Source organism: Pelodiscus sinensis, chromosome 4 (assembly GCF_049634645.1).
Source record: "Pelodiscus sinensis isolate JC-2024 chromosome 4, ASM4963464v1, whole genome shotgun sequence".
Classification (NCBI taxonomy): Eukaryota; Metazoa; Chordata; order Testudines; family Trionychidae; genus Pelodiscus; species Pelodiscus sinensis.
The window spans coordinates 126,685,093-126,703,733 of NC_134714.1; the positions used below are offsets into that span (position 1 = coordinate 126,685,093).

An 18,641-nucleotide genomic window follows, 5' to 3' on the forward strand; every position below is an offset into this window, starting at 1 on the left:
AGTTTACAAGATCTGTTGAAAAAGGCTTTATTTTCAACAGCTCTGCATCTAGACTGCCGTTTTGTTTTTAAACGCAATTTCGAAAAAAAGTGGCGGCCATGTTCATGCTAATGAGGCACCGGATATTTAGATCCCTGCTTCATTAGCAATGTCCATGTGCCTAATCTACATCTCTCTGCCGCGAGAGAGGTGTAGTTCAGACACACCTTTAGTTTCTCATGTTGAAATGAGGAAGCCAAAAGCTAATCCATTCAGATCAAGGGCAGCTTCTCGCATGTCCTTTCAATTCCAAGTGATGTTTTACTTAGGAAATGTCACCACCAAGTGAAATGCCCAAACTCTTGGGCTGTAAAGTGTCCAACTCTTTTGACATCATGCATATGAGAAGCACATGGCATCTTTCTATGGGCAAAAGGCAAAACACCACGGCTGTGTCTAGACTGGCAAGTTTTCCCGCAAAATCATCTGCTTTTGCGGAAGAACTTGCCAGCTGTCTACACTGGCCGCTTGAATTTCTGGAAAAGCACTGACGATCTCATGTAAGATTGTCAGTGCTTTTCCAGAAATACTATGCTGCTCCCGTTCGGGCAAAAGTCTTTTTCCGAAAGACTTTGCGCAAAAGGGCCAGTGTAGACAGCACAGTACTGTTTTCCAAAAAAAGCCCCGACCGTAAAAATGGCGATCGGCACTTTTTTGCGGAAAACCACATCTAGATTGGCCACAGATGCGTTTCCACAAAAAGTGCTTATGCGGAAAAGCATCCTGCCAATCTAGACACGCTTTTCCGAAAACTCTTTTAACGGAAACCTTTTCGGAAAATCATGCCAGTGTAGATGTAGCCCACATTTCCGGAGCATACAACTGTAAAGCAGTTTTTTTTCGTCAGGATTTTATTTTGATGAAGAAGTCTTTCTGCAGACACATTTGATAGGCAATCTCTGTTAGAGCCTCTGCATCTGAAATGTTACCAAAGATGGTCAGAGTCTCTTCATCTGAATAAAGCAAAAATAGGCTGTATGTTCTCGTCCTTATTTTGGTCATATTATCAATACGAAGGGCTTGATTGGCACAGGGCAGTGGAAAGGGGATTCAGAAGTCATTGGACAATTTATTTGAGGCTCAATTTTACAAGGAGAAATGGCTTATCTGTCTAGTCAGGCTGGAGTGAGCACTATTTGGGCCCTACCCCAGTTTTAGTGGAGGGACAACTGGACCCAAAGTTCACTTGATTACAGGGCACAAATAATGAAAAACAGGGTCAAGGGATGTGGGTCAAAGGTTTAAAATGAGGGAAGAGGCTGGGGACACCGAGCAGAGAACCCAGACAGTGCCCGTTGCCCCGCACAGCTGTCCATGGAGCCAGTGGATACTGCACAGAGGATCTTAACCTGCATTCGTGACACAAGGAAGGAGTAGAAATAGGCTCCAGTTGCAGAGTTCCCCCACATCCAGCGTCCTCCTTCTGGTGTTGTATTTAGCGACTTTCTCTAGGGCCAGGAGGAGGTTGATGAGGAGGTCTCGCAACTTTGTGGGGCCACAGGTGGGGTGCACGTAAAAAAAGAGGTGAGGGAAACAGTGCAGCCAGAACCTCAGCAAGAGGTTCTGGAGGAGCCAGAAAAGGGGCTGCAACTTGGTGCATTCAAGAGAGGCAGGTGCCTGATTTTCCCTCGCACCACAGAAGGGGCAGGCGTGAGAGACGGAGGTAAACTGCGCAAAGTACACACCCATGCTCATGGCTCTATGGAGGAGCCACCAGCTGACGTCCCCAGTGAAATGAGGAGTAACGGTAGTTCGGACTAGGAAGCCTAGTTCGAACTACCTAGTTCGTGCCGCGTGTAGCCGCGCGGCACGGAGTCCGCACTAGCGGACATTTAAAAATGGCGGCGCCCGGCTTTATGCAAATGAAGCCCGGGAAATTCAAATCCCGGGCTTCATTTGCAACTCCGGTTGCCTACATTACCACCCTAGTTCGAACTAGGGTGGTAGTGTAGACATACCCTTACATAGTCCAGCCATATGGTATTGGGGCAGGACAGGAGGGTTAGGAAATGTAACATATGGAGCACGAACGTGTACAGATGGTCTCTGGGCGCGGACTGGAAAGAGACCGGCTGCAGATGCAGGGGTGCATGGATGAGGAGGCCAGGGATCCTGGGGAAGAGGGGCCTGAAAAAAGATGGTGGGATTGCAGGGAGAAGGGCGGGGCATTCCCTCTGGCAGGAATTCAAGAGTGGGCTGTGACAAAACCGCCACCGCTCGGAGCAAGCAATTAGCATATGCTTACATAGACAGGTGTGTGTGACATAGACAGGCCAGCACCCAGCCATCAGACCCTGCACCTGGCATGGCACGAGCCAGCCACCCGCTGCCAGCCAGCCCTCCGCCTCTTCCCAGGACAAGGCTGGCAGCTCCCAGGAGCCTGCCAGGGGCTGCAAGAGGCGGGCACCCGCCTAGTCTAGTGTGGAGATCGTGGACCTCATTCAGGTTTGGGGGGAGGCCTCCAACGTCTACAATCTCCGCACTAGGCACAGGAAAGTGGCCGTCTAGGGCAGGATAGCTGCCAGCCTGGCCACCAAAGGCCACGTGCGAACCCAGGATCAGGTTTGCATGAAAATCAAGTTGGTCCAGTGAGACCCCCGACCCTGAGCCCTGAGCTTAGAACATAAGAACATAAGAACGGCCGTACTGGGTCAGACCAAAGGTTCATCTAGCCCAGTAGCCTGTCTGCCGACAGCGGCCAACACCAGCTACCCCGGAGGGGATGGACCGAAGACAATGACCAAGCCATTTGTCTCGTGCCATCCATCTCCAGCCTTCCATAAACAGAGGCCAGAGACGCCATTCCGACCTCCTGGCTAATAGCACTCCATGGACCCAACCTCCATGAATTTATCTAACTTCTCTTCAAACTCTGTTCTAGTTCTAGCCTTCACAGCCTCCTGCAGCAAGGAGTTCCACAGGTTGACTATTTGCTTTGTGAAGAAGAACTTTCTTTTATTAGTTTGAAGCCTGCTATCCATTCATTTAATTTAGTGTCCTTTATTCCTTATATTATGGGAACTAATGAAGAACTTTTCTTTATGCACCCTCTCCACACCACTCATGATTTTATAGACCTCCATCATATCCCCCCCTCCGTCTCCTCTTTTCTAAGCTGAAAAGTCCAAGTCTCTTTAGCCTCTCTTCATATGGGACCTGTTCCAAACCTCTAATCATTGTAGTTACCCTTTTCTGAAACCTTTCCAAGGCCAAAATATCTTTTTTGAGGTGAGGAGACCACATCTGTACACAGGTTTGAAGATATGGCGTACCATAGTTTTATACTTCCCCTCCTCCTTCTTCCCCTGGCTTCCCCCTTCCAGCTCCCTCCTCCCAGGTTTCCCCCTCCCCTCTCCCACCCTCTCTCTTCCCCTCTCTCACCTCCTTTTCCCAGTCTCCCCAGAGGTTAATCCTCCCCCCCCCCCTCCTCCCAGTTTTGTTCAAAAATAGAAACTCTCTTTATTTAACACACGTGTCCTTTATTTTTTACATCAGGAAGGGGGGCTAGGGAAGGGTAAGTGGAAGGAGGTGAAGGAGGAATGGGGCACGAGACCCCGATGGGGAGGACTGGGGTGGCTCTGCGGGCTCCTCAGGGTGGAAGCTCTCTTGCAGGGCCTCCTGGATCCTGACAGCCCCCCGATTGACCCCTCGGATGGCAGCCTGTGGCAAGTGCAGCTGGGCTGATGGCCGAGTGCTGTGATGTGCCGAGTGTGGGCACTCAGGGCACTCCAAGACAGGACTGCTTTGCTGTCCTTCATCGAGGTAGACCAGCAAGCGGGGAACCCTGAGAACTGTCTGTCCGGGGTGGGGTTCGGGTCCCTTTAAGCACAGCGCTCGGCTAGCCTGAGGCAGCAGCTCCACGCTCTAAGTCCTAACCTGATACTCTGTGGGCACTGGGTCCGGCCATCCTTAACCTCGGTTCAGGGTCCACTCAGTGTGGACATGCTAGTTCGAATTAGCAAAACGCTAATTTTAATTAGTTTTTAGGTCTAGATGCACTAATTCGAATTAGCTTAGTTCGAATTAACTAATTTGAATTAAGTTCATTCGAATTAGTGCTGTCGTGTAGACATACCCTCAGTTGCTACAGGACTGTGCGTTGTTTAAAGTTACAGACTAACTGGGCTTCCCCGCTGACCATATTAAGACTTGGTACATGAAGACTTGAATGCTTAAAATGTCACTAAAAATAGGAAATAGGAATTTTTCTACTACACTGATGTTTCTGAAATGTTTGTTTTCTAGTCTTTGAGGAGGAAGAGAACTTCCCAGAAATGCCCCAAGAATTCCCAGGAGAAAACACCATTTGCTCTCCCTTGGGCCCTTCCTAAAGGCTCTCAGTCAGGCCAGACTCCAGGAATAGCCACAGGCCAAGCAAAGTGACCGTGAGACCAGATTTATGTGCATTGTCCCACCCAGCCCTGGCACAGCACCTCCCGCCTGGACACTCACCAGGCTGTTCGGGTTGGTTCTCACCACACTGGAACCGTGTGCTCTCAGGTGTCCCTCAGTGCAAGCAGCCTGCAGCATTTCCCTCTCTGCCCCAGGCTGTCTTTCCGTGAGCCCTCCCCAGAAATGGGAGCAGATGGCTGAGTAGTCCCTGCCCCAAAACCAGTGTTGAACCCCCCTCAACTTCTCCGTAGCTTAGACACACCATTTCCCAGACCTGCCAACCTGTGAGCAGACAGGGTTTTCCAGGCCACTCTTCAGGGGACTGCACAGTGAAGCAAACGCACACACGGGCTTTGCAAAAGGCTTTTCTGTGCTCTGGGCGTCTTTGCTTTCTCTGGAATCTGTCTGCTCTTCAAAAACCCTCTGGAGCGTGACCTTGAGAGACCCATAGAATCGCCGCTTCCCATAGCTCCCGACTAGAAAGTAGATGAATGGGTTGATGCTGCTGCTTGTGTAACCCACACACCTAGGCTATGTCTACACTCGTGGCTGCTTGTGCAAGTATGGCCATTCTGGTGCAAGAATCTGCAGAGCGTCTACACTGCCCGCCCACTCTCGTGCAAGGAAATTTACAGTACGGTGTAAGATAAGAGAGGGCTTCTTGTTCAAGAGCTACGCTCTTTTTTAACAGGTGTAAGCCCTCTTGCGCAGGAGCTCTTGCGCAACTGGGCAGTGTGGTCGCTCAGCAGGGATTTCTTGCGCAAGAAAGCCCTATGGCTAAAATGGCCACCAGAGCTTTCTTGCACAAGAGAATGTCCACACTGCCGTGGGCGCTCTTGTGCAAAAGCACAGCTCGCACATGGCAGTGTGGATGGTTTCTTGCACAAGACTTCTTGCACAAGAACCCTTGCACAAGATGTTCTTGCACAAGAAGCCGCGAATGTAGACATAGCCCTGGTGTGGTTACTGAGTACTGCAAGTGGCACCTAGACCACTGCAACAGTTAAGATCAAGAGACCTCTATAGCAGGGGCTGGGAGCCAGCTGGCTTTTAGCTCAGAGGGTGGAGGCTCCTAGAGTCAGCTCCCAAGGTCCCAGGTTCAAATGCGCCTTGGTGGTGGTTACAAGTAGGGGCTCGTCTGGGATCTCACCTGTGTCTTGGAAGATTGGGACGCACTTCCTCACCTAGGAGAAGTATATAACCCACACACCTAGGCTATGTCTACACTGACACAAACTTGCGCCAAAGCTATGCAAGTGAGGCTAAGCGTGGAATATTGTTGAGCCTCATTTGCATATCTAATGAGCCACCATTTTTGCAGAAGAGGCTCTTGCGCAAGAAGGAGCTGTCTACACTGGCTCTTCTTGCTCAAGAAAAACCCTCTTGCGCAATGCTGTTACGCTGATTATTTTCAGGAATAACGGCGTTGCGCAAGAGGGTTATTCTTGTGCAAGAAGAGCCAGTGTAGACAGCTCCTTCTTGCCCAAGAGCCACTTCCGCAAAATGGCGGCTTATTAGCTATGCAAATGAGGCTTGGCGATATTCCATGCTTAGCCTCATTTGCATAGCTCTGGCGCAAGAATGCGCTAGTGTAGACATAGCCTTAGTGTGGTTACTAAGTACTGCAAGTGGCACCTAGACCACTGCAACAGTTAAGATCAAGAGACCTCTATAGCATGGGCTGGGAGCCAGCTGGCTTTTAACTCTGTGGGTAGAGGCTCCTATAATCAGCTCCCAAGGTCCCAGGTTCAAATCCACCTTAGTGGTGGTTACACTTGCACAGACCAGCATGTGAAATATCTCACTGTACTTGAATACGTTACATTAGCAGATGAAGAAGTGGAGGCTCTGAGGAGGAAGAAGAGGATGGTGAGCAGGATGACCTCACAGAGTTTGAAGGGCAGGTGCCTCTGGGAGCTCCATCACACCTTGATGAATAAGGTCAGTCTGGACAGAACCATGACAGGGAATAATATCAGGACATGCAGAACGAAGACAGGTAGCAGAGAAGTGAAGCAGCTTTCATTGGTTAGATCTGGACAAAAAACACCCGCAGAGCAGGCAGGAGAAAGGGCAGACAAGTGCCTTGGCCGGTGGCATCAGTGCCAGATGGGGTAGAGGACAGACATGCACCTCTCCGTGCTGATGGCCATCAGGAGGTACAGGCTGGTGCTGTACGTCAAATGACTAGTAAACAGCAATAACATGTTAAAAAATTCAATAGAATTACGAAATGTATATCGCACCATGTAAGCTACAAGATGGGCAACCAAGGAGAGAAGGAAGCCAGGGCTGGCCATGGCCAGGTTGAGGACGTAGACTGTGAAGGGGTTCCTCTTCATGCAGAAGCCAAGAAACCAGAGGATGATTCTGTTCCCCACCAACCCCAATGGACATATGATCAGTGTGATGTTGCTGCTGATGATCACTGGAGGGGTGGAATGCAGTGAATCCAGCACTGTGTTATCAATACTTATTCCAGCCTCTCCCCACTCTCCTGACCTGGACCAGCCGATCCCAGTGACTTTAGAGGATGCTGGGGACAGATAGAGACATGGTGTTAAGTTCAGGGGTGGGGAGCAGCCTGGACTGACAGCATGTTGCAGAGAGAGAATTAAACCCAGGGGGAGAGCTGGACAGACAGACAAGGACAGAGACACAGAAAGAAACAGATGGTCAACAGCATGCTGGTTTGGTAGAGGAGAGGATAGTGAGAAAGAGAGAATAATCCTGTCTAATCAGTGGGGGCAAAGAGCAGTGAAATCGTCCCTCACCTGCCTTCCTCCCGGAGGCATGAACCGCGTGTTTACAGGAGCCGGGCTGAGCTGGATCCACTTCAGAATCTCAGTGTCCCATGGTCACTAACTACAATTCTCCAGGGAGGATCTTCTTGGGCACATTTTCCAAGCAATCGTCTGTTACCCAGGTATGGAGGATGTGGAGGATGTCCTTGCCAGTCCCTTTGCAGCTTCTGCACCCAACGCCTGCAAGTGTTGGCGGAGAAACCACGGCATCCAGAAGTCTGAAAAGCACAGGGAGGTTTTAAAATATTCAGTAGTGAAAGGACTCTGCACGTTGCTCCTCCTCCCCTAAACATGAAGGCAACGGCGGGCTCATGATTAAATCAGACAAGGCTGTAGTAGAAAGCTGTTATGATGCAAAAAAAAAAAAAAAGTTGCATTGGGAAGGGTCAAACATTTCCCATATCTGTTTCTTTTTGGGGGGATATCAGCTGTTTACAGTCTTTCTTTTTTCTTTTTGAAAAATGTTCATTTTCCTTTTACTTTTGGATTTTTTTTCTCAGAAAACTACATACCCCTAATGGAAATATGTGAGTTATAAACTGCAATGTTTTTATTTTCGGTGGTGCTTCAGGGGAGTTGTAGTTTGAGTTACCTTATGCTGCCATTCTCTATGGGCAAGGCCAGACTACAGAACTAAATCTCCCACTACATCCAGGTGACTAGCATGACCAACTACCACCCCTCCCCAAGGGGAAAGATCGTGGTGCATTGTGGGAGTTGTAGTTTGGCCAAGGAGTCCAGTCTACAGAGGAAAATTGGAATGGGAGGCACTTGAACTCCCCACCTCCACAAGGAGGGCCAATGAAATTTCAGAATTCAAACACTCCGGTTTTAATTTTTCACTCAGTAGTTAACGTTTTCCTTGGGGAAAAGAGTCAGGAACAATTGTTTATTTATTCAAATCATCAGGGGGAAAATCTTTCTTCTTTAATCAGCTGCCATATAGGATTCTATTGTATTATCTCCGAATTGGTGACAATGAGAGACTCAGTAACAGCAAATTGCCTTTTCAGCAGCTTGGTGGAAGCTCTGACCAAACTGGGTAGGGACTGGACAAGAGCAGTCAGTCCAGACATAGACAGGGTGTCCTCAGGGAAGGGCAAGAAAGCTGGAATGGTGCCAAAATTGCAGATCCAATTGCAGACTATCAACTATAAGCAACAGTTCCCCAAGTTCCCTGTCTCTGCAGTTAAATTGTAGTGGATAGCATGGTTAGAACTAAAAATTTTATTTTCATGTCTTAGCCACCAGTATCTGGAAGAATCAAATATTTATCATGGCCCATCGTATCACACTGGAGTCACTGGGGGTATGTCTACACTACAGCACTAATTCGAACTAACTTAGTTCGAATTAGTTAATTCGAACTAAGCTAATTCGAACTAACGCATTCAGACTAAAAAACTAGTTTGAATTAGCGTTTTGCTAATTCGAACTAGCATGTCCACACAGAGTGGACCCTGAACCGGGGTTAAGGATGGCCAGAAGCAGTGCCGGCAGGGCATCAGATGAGGACTTAGAGCGTGGAGCTGCTGTCTCAGGCTAGCCGAGGACTGTGCTGAAAGGGACCCGACCCCCACCCCAGACAGACAATTCTCAGGGGTGCCCCGCTTGCAAAGCAGTCCTGACTTGGATTGCCCGGAGTACCCACACTGGGCACATCACAGCACTCGGCCATCAGCCCAGCTGCACTTGCCGCAAGCTGCCATCTGGGGAAAGGGGGCAATTGGGGGGCTGCAGGAGAGCTTCCACCCCCAGAAGCCCGCAGAGCCAGCCCAGTCCTCCCCATCAGGGGCTCATACTCCATTCCTCCCTCAACTCCTTCCACTTACCCTTCCCTAGCCCCTTTTCTTGATGTACAAAATAAAGGACAATTGTGTTCAAAAATAGAATCTCTCTTTATTGAACAAAACTGGGGGAGACTGGGAAAAGGAGGTAGGAGAGGGGAAGAGAGAGGGTGGGAAAGGGGAGGGCAACTACAATGATGAGGGGTTTGGAACAGGTCCCATATGAAGAGAGGCTAAAGAGACTGGGACTTTTCAGCTTAGAAAAGAGGAGATGGAGGGGGGATATGATAGAGGTCTATAAAAGCATGAGTGGGGTGGAGAGGGTGCATACAGAAAAGTTCTTCATTAGTTCCCATAATAGAAGGACTAGAGGACACCAAAGGAAAGGAATGGGTAGCAGGCTTCAAACTAGTAACAGAAAGTTGTTCTTCACAAAGCAAAGAGTCAACCTGTGGAACTCCTTGCTGCAGGAGGCTGTGAAGGCTACAACTAGAACAGAGTTTAAAGAGAAGTGAGATCAAGTCATGGAGGTTGGGTCCATGGAGTGGTATTAGCCAGGGGGTAGGAGTGATATCCCTGCCCAAAGTTTGTGGAAGGCTGGAGAGGGATGGCACGAGACAAATGGCTTGGTCACTGTCTTCGGTCCATCTCCTCCAGGGTCCCTAGGGTTGGCCGCTGTCGGCAGACAGGCTACTGGGCTAGATGGACCTTTGGTCTGACCCAGTACGGCCATTGTAAGCTCAGGGCTCAGGGTCGGGGGTCTCAGTGGACCCCCTTGATTTTCATGCACACCTGCTCCTGGGTGGCCAGGCTGGCAGCTATCCTGCCCTAGACGGACACTTTCCTGTGCCTAGTGCGGAGGTCGTGGACGAGGTCCACCATGTCTGCACTAGACCAGGCAGGTGCCCGCCTCTTGTGGTCCCGGGCAAGCTCCCGGGAGCCGCCAGCCTGGTCCCGGGAAGAGGGGGAGGGCTGGGGGGCATCGGGTGGCTGGCTCGAGCCGTGCCAGGTGCAGGGTCTGCTGGCTGGGTGCTGGCAGGCTTGCACCTGGCACGGGCACCGTAGCCAGCCCGTGCCCCTTTAAGGGGTCCGGGGCCGAGAGGGGGGCATAGAGTTTCCCTGGTGTTGGCCAGAGTGGCCACCAGGGAAAGCTGGGGAGGGCTAGCCTCCCACTCGTTCGAATTAAGGGGCTACACAGCCCTTAATTCGAACTAGTAAGTTCGAACTAGGCTTAGTCCTCGTAGAATGCGGTTTACCTAGTTCGAACTAAGCGCTCCGTTAGTTCGAATTAAGTTCGAACTAGCGGAGCGCTTGTGTAGTGCCTATCAAAGTTAATTCGAACTAACGTCTGTTAGTTCGAATTAACTTTGTAGTGTAGACATACCCTGGCTAAGTGAATGTGCTGGCTTGAATCCCTCACCCCCTTTTTTTTAATCGTTTGGGAAAAACCACAGTGGATCAGAAAGGAGAAGGTGTTGCTTAATTACAGGACGATAAATGGCTTCACAAGGTGGATATTCCACCGTGCTTCATCTCACTCAACACAACAATGCAGGCGTGGACCAAGCAGGGACAGAATTCTATGCTACCGTCCACTTTTTTTATCTTAAGCATCCGCAGTGTAATGTGGCACATTTTCCCCCTTCTAGAAATCACTACTTGACACCTTTGGGAACCAATGTTATGAGGCCACAAAATGCTACGTGGGCAAAATTGTTGAACTGAGACAAGAACAATTCTCTGATTCACGAACCACAGAGGAACGTTTCTGAATTTCAGCATGCTGTTTTCTGTCACTGGGCATTGTGTATTGAGCAGCTCCAAATAGAACATGTGCGTGAAAGGGCTAGTTTTACGCTATTAATGCATCCGAGCTCGATCGCTAGCTGAGATCCAAATATCACCCACAAGTGTCCTTGGTGTGGAGAACTATTTCTATGTTTGGGAACAGGTACATGGTCACCACAGTTAAGAAAGGCATTTAGATTTGCCTTTTGCCCATATAAAGATGTGCTCCTTATACGCAAAAGGTCAAAAGATTTGGACATTTTACAACCAGACCGTTAGTGCATTTCATTTGGCAGTGACATTTCAGTCCTTTCGGATCAAGGGAAGCTTCTCGCATGTTCTTTCAATTCTGGGTGGTGTTTCACACCTTGTATCAGGGATGTGTCTTTTAGGGGGTCCCATGAAAATCACCCACATGGAGCCAAGATGTGAGCCTTTTAAAAAAAATTCAATTCACACCTACTCTTCCCCCTTACAGCTCCTACATGTAACCAAACTGTGCATGCAGCATCCGGGCAGAGCATCTGAGCATGGGCCAACCTGGGACTGCCCGCACCAAGCAGGACTTCCCCTGTAATTCTTGATCCTGTGAGTTCTCAGTGCTCCCAAAGCTGGAACCAAGGCAGCGAGGAGGAGAAGGAGCAGGAGGAAACAGCCTGACCCAAATAAAGGGGAGAAAAGAGCTAGACCTGTGAGCAGGAGAAGGAGTAGGTTGGGGCAATAGGCTTGGAGAGGGGGAGTCAGTGAGTGAGCTTGAAGGGGAAATGGAGAGACAGGGCGGACTGGAAGCCAACAAGGCAGTAAACAGAGGTCACGCTATGGGCTCAGTGAAGGGAGTGAAGATTAGGATTGGCTGGGCCGGGAGATGGGAACAAGGCGCTGCAGCGGCAGGTTGGACTGGGTGGTGCAGACGGGGCATGAAGGCTGGAGAATGTGGGCAGAAGATGGATGAGGAACTAGGGCTGCAGGAGGATAATGGGGCTGTTTGGACAGAGAGAGTGAGGAGGACTTAGTTCGAATTACCGTTTCACTGTTGCGTGTAGTCTCACAGCAGTTACTTCGGGCTAGTGGAATTTCAAAATGGCGACGGGTGGGAACATGCAAATAAAGCCCGGGATATTTAAATCTTTGGCTTCATTTGCAACTCCGGTTGCCTGCTTTGACTACCTAGCTAGAATTAACAAGCTAGTGTAGACATAACCTGAGGGAGGAGACAGAGGCAGGAGAGTGACGGACCGGACCGGGTCTGGGCACTGCTCACAGCATCCACTCAGGGTGAATTCCTCAAACTCAGCACTCCTTACAGCACTTGACTGGAGACCCATCCCAAAGAGGCCACAAACCAGTCACACCGAGCGCTTTAGCTGCCAATCCAGCCAATAGGAAGCCTCACGAGCAAAACCCCTCAGATACCCCAGCTCTCTCTGTGCCCCATTCAGCCCCAGGCCTACCACACAGGTGAGGGGCTATAAAACCCAATCCCACCTACCCCAAACGGGTCTTTCCAGTCCCAAAGAACCAGCCACAAATCCCCGGTCAATATACATTCTGGATCTTACCCACAGGATCACACTGGGCTAGCCCTTTAGAATCTAAAATCTAAAGGTTTATTACTAAAAGAAAGAGTCGCACGAGAGTAAAGTTGTTAAGGAGAATTCATTACATGCATTGAATCACCAAGTTCTCGATACAGGGATGTTACAAACTGCTATCTTAAAAGTCTCTGGTGAACATCCTATGTCAGCAGCCAAGATATTGCCTGGTTTACAGGTCCCAGACACATTCCTCAGGTGTATATTGGCCTCTCTGAGAGCCTTGTGCCTGGAGCCTTGCTAATTACATAGTCACTGACTGAACATTCTCAGACAGACAATCTTCCAGCATCAACACAGAGAACATATTTATAACTCCACATACAGATATCACACAAGTACATGAGTAGCATTCATAGAATCAGTAGAACATAAGCTTTTGTTTGACATCTCACATGGGCCTTTTCTTCAGACTTTGGGACAACCCCCGTCACTCGTGGGTGCAGCAGTGATGTGGCTACTCCCTTTAAAATCCAGTAACGTCAGAGAGAGTCACAGCCTGGAGGAGAACCCATCCTGCCTGAGTCTCACTGTTCCTCTGCTCGTGCCAAACAGCTGTGCAACCCTGTGGTAAAGCGTGTGTCTCGCACCCTTCCGCTGCTGGCCACATGGCACATGCCAACCCACTCCTGCTGGCGGTGAGTGCGCTGGGTCGGCGAGCAGCCGTCAGTGCGGTGGATGAAGCTAAAGGGTCCAGCTGTGCTGCTGACCCATGTAGGAGTCTGTATGATTGATTGAAATACCAGAGGAATAAGCTAATTAGAAAAATAAGAGGGGAAAGGAGTAATTAAGAAGGTAATCGTTTCCATACTCGTTAACATTGAGGTTATAGCCTCAGAACCTCAGAAGCCTTTAAATCAGGGGTGGGCAATAAATTTAGCCAGTGAGGGCCACTTCAGAAATGTTTGAAGTGGCCCTGGGCTTCCCTGGAAGGGGCGTGGCCTTGGGCAGAAGGGGTGGAACCTTGGCCAGAAGGGGCGGGATCAGGACACTACCTGCTTCCTGACTGGCCTTGGATGGGAGGACGCATGAAGTGTTTGCTCCTGCCCCCCCCTCCCGAGAGAACCACCAGCTGTTCTAAACCCTTAGAGGCGGGATGAGACTTTGAGCGTTCCCCCACCTGTCCCCAGGTCAATCAGGGCCTGGAGGTGGGAGGAGCATGTGAAGTCTCTTCCCACCCTGCCTCTGCCCTGCAAAGGGCAGGTTGTGCTTAGAGCCAACCCCGGGCAGTTGACTCTAAGCGCCATGCGGTGCTGGCGAGGGAGGAGACTTTGCGTATTCCTCCAGCCCCACCTGGGGGTAGAGGAGTGGCAGGGTGTCTCTGACCTGTGGAGGCTCTTTCGCCGACCCCTGCTTTAAATGATGTAACTCTTCCACCAGGGGGAGCCAGCAGCCCCTTCTGCCCAAGCCCTCGCCCCTTCCAGGGCAGCCCAGGCACACTTAAAAAACTTCTGAAGTGACTCCCTGGCTCAATCTCCATATCTAGAGAATCCTTTCCTGAGTTCCAATTGTTCAGGAAGGGCCAGGATTTACAGTCAAGTTGTCCTCACAGGTCTCTGTCTCCATGGACAATGATAACCAGATGGTTACTTGTGTGTGTGCTCCATGGTGAGGGCCATGTCGATTTGTGCACTTAGTCTCCACAGCAGACCCCAAGAGAGTCCCCAGAGAAAGACCACAAACAACATAAGGATCAAAGGCGCCCAGCCAGGTTTACTGTTAAGCAAAGCACAGGAATAGTTGTCAGTAGACTGTACCAAACCACTACACATATGTACCCCATAACAATGGAGTGACTCCATCAGTTGGAAATTTCCGCTGCTCCCTAGGTCATGCAAAGACTGACCCCCAAGACACCACTCTATATACAGGTTCTAACAACTTACACATCGCTGCTGATATATCAGGTTGCCCCCTCTGACGTTTCCGGGTTACCGCTCTTTGACACTACTTCGATACGACCCATCGCCCTGCACCCCGTGATCTGATTAAATCATCTCTATCCTTCATGCTGTCAGTTTAGATCCTTTCCTGAACCCGGGTCTGTATCTGTGAGGAGTGTGGGTACCAAGGTCTTTTTTAATGAGCTGGTGGTGCCAAAGAAGGGGCATGATGGAGAATGTCAATATACACCTGATATAGGATTGTTCTTGTTACTAATGTTAATTCTTATAACCAATGTATTATTGTTGCAGAGAAATGTAAAGGTATACAATGTGCATGATCTTATGGAAATACCATGTAATCTGTCTGGAGATGTACCAAACGACAGACGGTATGTAAAGGAACATTGTGATCTTGCTATTTCATGGTTAACACTTGTAACTGGTCTTGGAACTTCTTACAGGACAAAAAGGGTTCCAGTCAGAAGGTCCTGTGTGAAAAGGGAAACTGAGGCACGCCACCATTTTGTTTTCGTGGCTAAATGCAAAAATGCCTACATGATTTGGGGTGAGAATACCTGCATTCACACAGCTCCTCGAAGCTGTCCATGGAGGCAGTGGATGCTGCACAGTGGATATATGTGCCCAGATTTGTGACACGAGGGAGAAACGGAAAACAGGCCTCTGTCGCAGAACACCCCCTTGTCCAGCATTCTCCTCCTGGTGTTGTATTTAGCGACTTTCGCCAGGGCCAGGAGGACGTTGACGAGGAGGTTTCGCGACTCTGTGGAGTCATGAATGGGGTGTGCATAAATAAAGAGGTGAGGGGAAAAGTGCAGCCAGAACATCAGCAATAGGCTCTGGAGAAGCCGAAAAGGGGCTGCAACCTGGCGCATTTAAGAAAATCTGGCGACAGATTTGCCCTCATGCCACAAAAGAGGCAGGCATTAGAGACAGGGATGAATTGCACCAGGTACATGCCAGTGCTCAAGGCTCTGTGGAGGAGCCGCCAGCTGATATCCCCGATAGGTCTCCAACTCACAACAACACACCACAAAGAGGAAGCAACACTGGGAGAAACTTGCCACCAACACTGACATGATGAACCCGTGGCATTTCTTTTTAAAACAAAGCATATCAGACCGTGAGGGGCCCATTCCTGCTCCCACTCACATCGCTCAGACTTTCCGATCTGGGTCCAGTGGGAGCAAGGTTTGGTCCCATGAGACCCACTGGTGTCATTACAACTGCACAGAGCCCTGGTGATCCACTCTAGGGCAGGACTCTGCTCTGAGTCAGGATGGGGACGGATTAGCAAGTCCTGTCAAGACCTTTCCTGAAGTTCTTTGATTTCAAGATGATGGGAAACTTCCATTCCCAGAGCAGGCTGACCTGCTGGAGGGACCATCTCCTTTGGGTCTGTGCTCTGGGTGTCTTTGCTTTCTCCGGAATCTCTCTGCTCTTCAAAAACCCTCTGGAGCGCGACCTTGAGAGAGCCACAGAATCGCCGCTTCCCATAGTTCCCAACTAGAAAGTAGATAAATGGGTTGATGCTGCTGCTTGCACAGGCTAGCATGTGAAATATCTCACTGTACTCAAATACGTTACAGTAGCAGATGAAGAAGTGGAGGCTCTGAGGGAGAGTGAAGAGGAGGAAGAAGAGGACGGTGAGCAGGATGACAACATAGAGCTTGCCGGGCGGGCGCCGCTGGGAGCTTCGTCGCACCTTGATGAACAGGGTCAGACTGGACAGAACCATGATGGGGGTGAATATCAGGACATTCAGAACACTGATGGGGAGGAGGGAGGTGATGCAGCTTTTCTGAAAGGGATCTAGACAAAAAATGGCCACGGGACAGCAGAGCAGGCAGGAGAGAGCCCAGAGCAGGGCAGACACGATGGCAGACAAGTGCCTTGGCCGGTGGCATCGGTACCAGATGGGGTAGAGTACGGACACGCACCTCTCGGTGCTGATGGCCGTCAGGAGGTACAGGCTAGTGCTGTACGTCAAATGACTTGTAAACAGCAATAACATGTTAAAAAAATCAATAGAATTACGAAATGCATATCCCAGCACGTAAGCTACAAGATGGGCAACCGAGAAGAGGAGGAAGCCAGTGTCGGCGACGGCCAGGTTGAGGACGTAGACGGTGAAGGGGTTCCTCTTCATGCGGAAGCCAAGAAACCAGAGGACGATCCCGTTCCCCACCAGCCCCAACAGGCAGATGATCAGAGTGATGCTGCTGATGGTCACTGGAGGGGCATAATGTACATGGAAAGCACCAAATCCAGTGCCATTATATAAATCTTTGTAATCCCAGCTAGAGGCTGTTGGTGGCAGGGACTCCGTGCTCAGCTTGGCCATCATGAAACTGTTGCTGTGGGATGCCGGTGTCTCCTGCTGCCCCTCTCTCGCACACGCCTGTTGGCAGGGAGCAGACAGGGGAATCAGCGACTGACTCCACCCCAGCGCTGTGTTATCACTGTTTGTTCCAGCTCCTTCCCAGCCTTCTGCCCTGGACCAGGATGCTGGGGACAGAGAGAGACATGGAGAAAGGCCAAAGGGTGGGGAGCAGCCTGGACTGACAGCAAGTGTCAGAGAGAGAATTAAACCCAGGGAGAAAGCTGTACAGACAGCCAAGGACAGAGGGACAGAAATGGGACCTGATGTTGGCTGGCCATGGATGGTCAGAAAACAGCATGCGGGGGGAGAGGGGAAAGAGGAGTGAATCCATCCCTCACCTGCCTTCCTCCCTTGGCAACCAAATCACGTGTTTACAGGAGCTGGGCTGGGCTGGATCCAGTTCAGAATCTCAGTGTCTCACAGTCACTAACTGCAATTCTCTAAGGAGGATCTTCTTGGGCACATTTTCCAAGCAATCGTCTGTTATCCAGGTGCAGAGGATGTCCCGGCCAGTCCCCGTGCAGCTTCTGCACCCAGCGTCTGCAAGTGTTAGCAGAGAACAGTCTTGCCCACACTGTAGGATGAGACAGAGAAACCACGGCATCCGGAGGTCTGAGGTGCACAGGACTGTTTGATAATATCCGTAGTGACAGGACTCTGCACATTTCTCCTCCTCCCCTAAACGTGAAGGAAATGGCTGGCTTATGATTAAATCATATGAGACTGATGTAATAGAAAGCTGTTACGGTGCAAAGAAACATATCATGGGGGAGGGTCAAACATTTCCCGTATCTGTTGCTTACTGTTGAGAAATCAGCTGTTTTCGGTCTTTATTTTTTAATGTCCATTTACCTTGCACTTTTGGATTTTTTGTCAGAAAACGAAACACCTCTACTAGAAATATGTGAGTTATAAACTGCAATATTTTTATTTTCTGTGGTGCTTCAGGGGAGATGGTTTGAGTTACCTTATGCTGCCATTGTCTATAGGCCAGGCCAGCCTACAGAACTAAATCTCCCACTACCTCCAGGTGTCTAGCATGACCAACTACCACTAATTGAAATTAGCAAAATGAAATTCAATAAAGAACAAATGTAAAGTACTCCCATTAGAAGGAAAAATCATGAGTTCTACTACAAAATGAGGAATGACAAAATGAGGTGGGGACACTGCTGGAAAGGGTCTGCCGGTTATAGTAGATTGAAAGTGAGCTAAGAACGGGATGCAGTTGCAAAAAGGCTAGTAGCGTTCTGGGGTGTACTAAGCAAAGTGTTGAACGTAAGAAATGGTAGGTAATTGTCCAGCCTCGTATGGTTGAGCTGGAGTATTGTGTCCAGTTTTGTGTGCTGCACTTTAGAAAGGATGTGAACAAATTGAAGAGAACCCAGAGAAAAAACTGACCTATGAGGAAAGGATACAAAATGGGCATGTTTAGTTATGAGAAAAGAAGGCAGAAGGTTTTCATAAATTGATGTCTGTCTTAAAGAGGATGGTGATCAACTGTGCTCCATGTCCACTGAAGATCGGACAAGAAGCAATAAATTTAATCTATGGCCCAGATGGCAGTGGTGAATTCAGGTCTGATAGCCCCCTACTCCTCCCCTAACTGCCCCACTTACTCTAATTCCATGTCACCCATCAAATTGTCCAATCACTGCCATTTTGTTCTCTGACTCCACCCTGTTCCCATCTTCCCCTGTCCCTCAAATCCCCAACTCCTCTTCTCACCCCTACCACCCATTCCCATTTTCTCCCCATAATCCCCATCCCTCACTCCAGACCCAAATCCCACACCCATATTCCCACCCCCTCTGCCCCACTGCAAACATCCCTCCCAGCAAGTATCCACGTGTGTCAATTATTTACTTTTCAAAAACAGCGTGCGTGCCTTGTGACTCATTTCCTTTCCTCAGACTGCACTGCTCCAAAAAAAATTCCTTGACAGAGGCAGA

General features: G+C 49.6%; 1 protein-coding gene and 1 pseudogene across 1 annotated transcript; both read right to left on the reverse strand.

Moving 5' to 3' along the window:
• Positions 1-882: 882 nt before the first annotated feature.
• On the reverse strand, positions 883-14,368 carry LOC142829322 (proto-oncogene Mas-like; annotated as a pseudogene).
• Positions 13,762-17,294, reverse strand: LOC102462526 (proto-oncogene Mas-like). Its single transcript, XM_075926062.1, has one exon. It carries the CDS (start codon positions 16,651-16,653, stop codon positions 15,610-15,612), a length of 1,044 nt encoding a protein of 347 aa, XP_075782177.1. The 5' UTR covers positions 16,654-17,294; the 3' UTR covers positions 13,762-15,609.
• Between the last annotated feature and the right edge of the window lie 1,347 nt (positions 17,295-18,641).

What these genes read in the sequence shown, in the direction of transcription:
- LOC102462526 (XM_075926062.1), bottom strand. Translation starts at nt 16,653, where the DNA reads ATGATGGCCAAGCTGAGCACGGAGTCCCTGCCACCAACAGCCTCTAGC.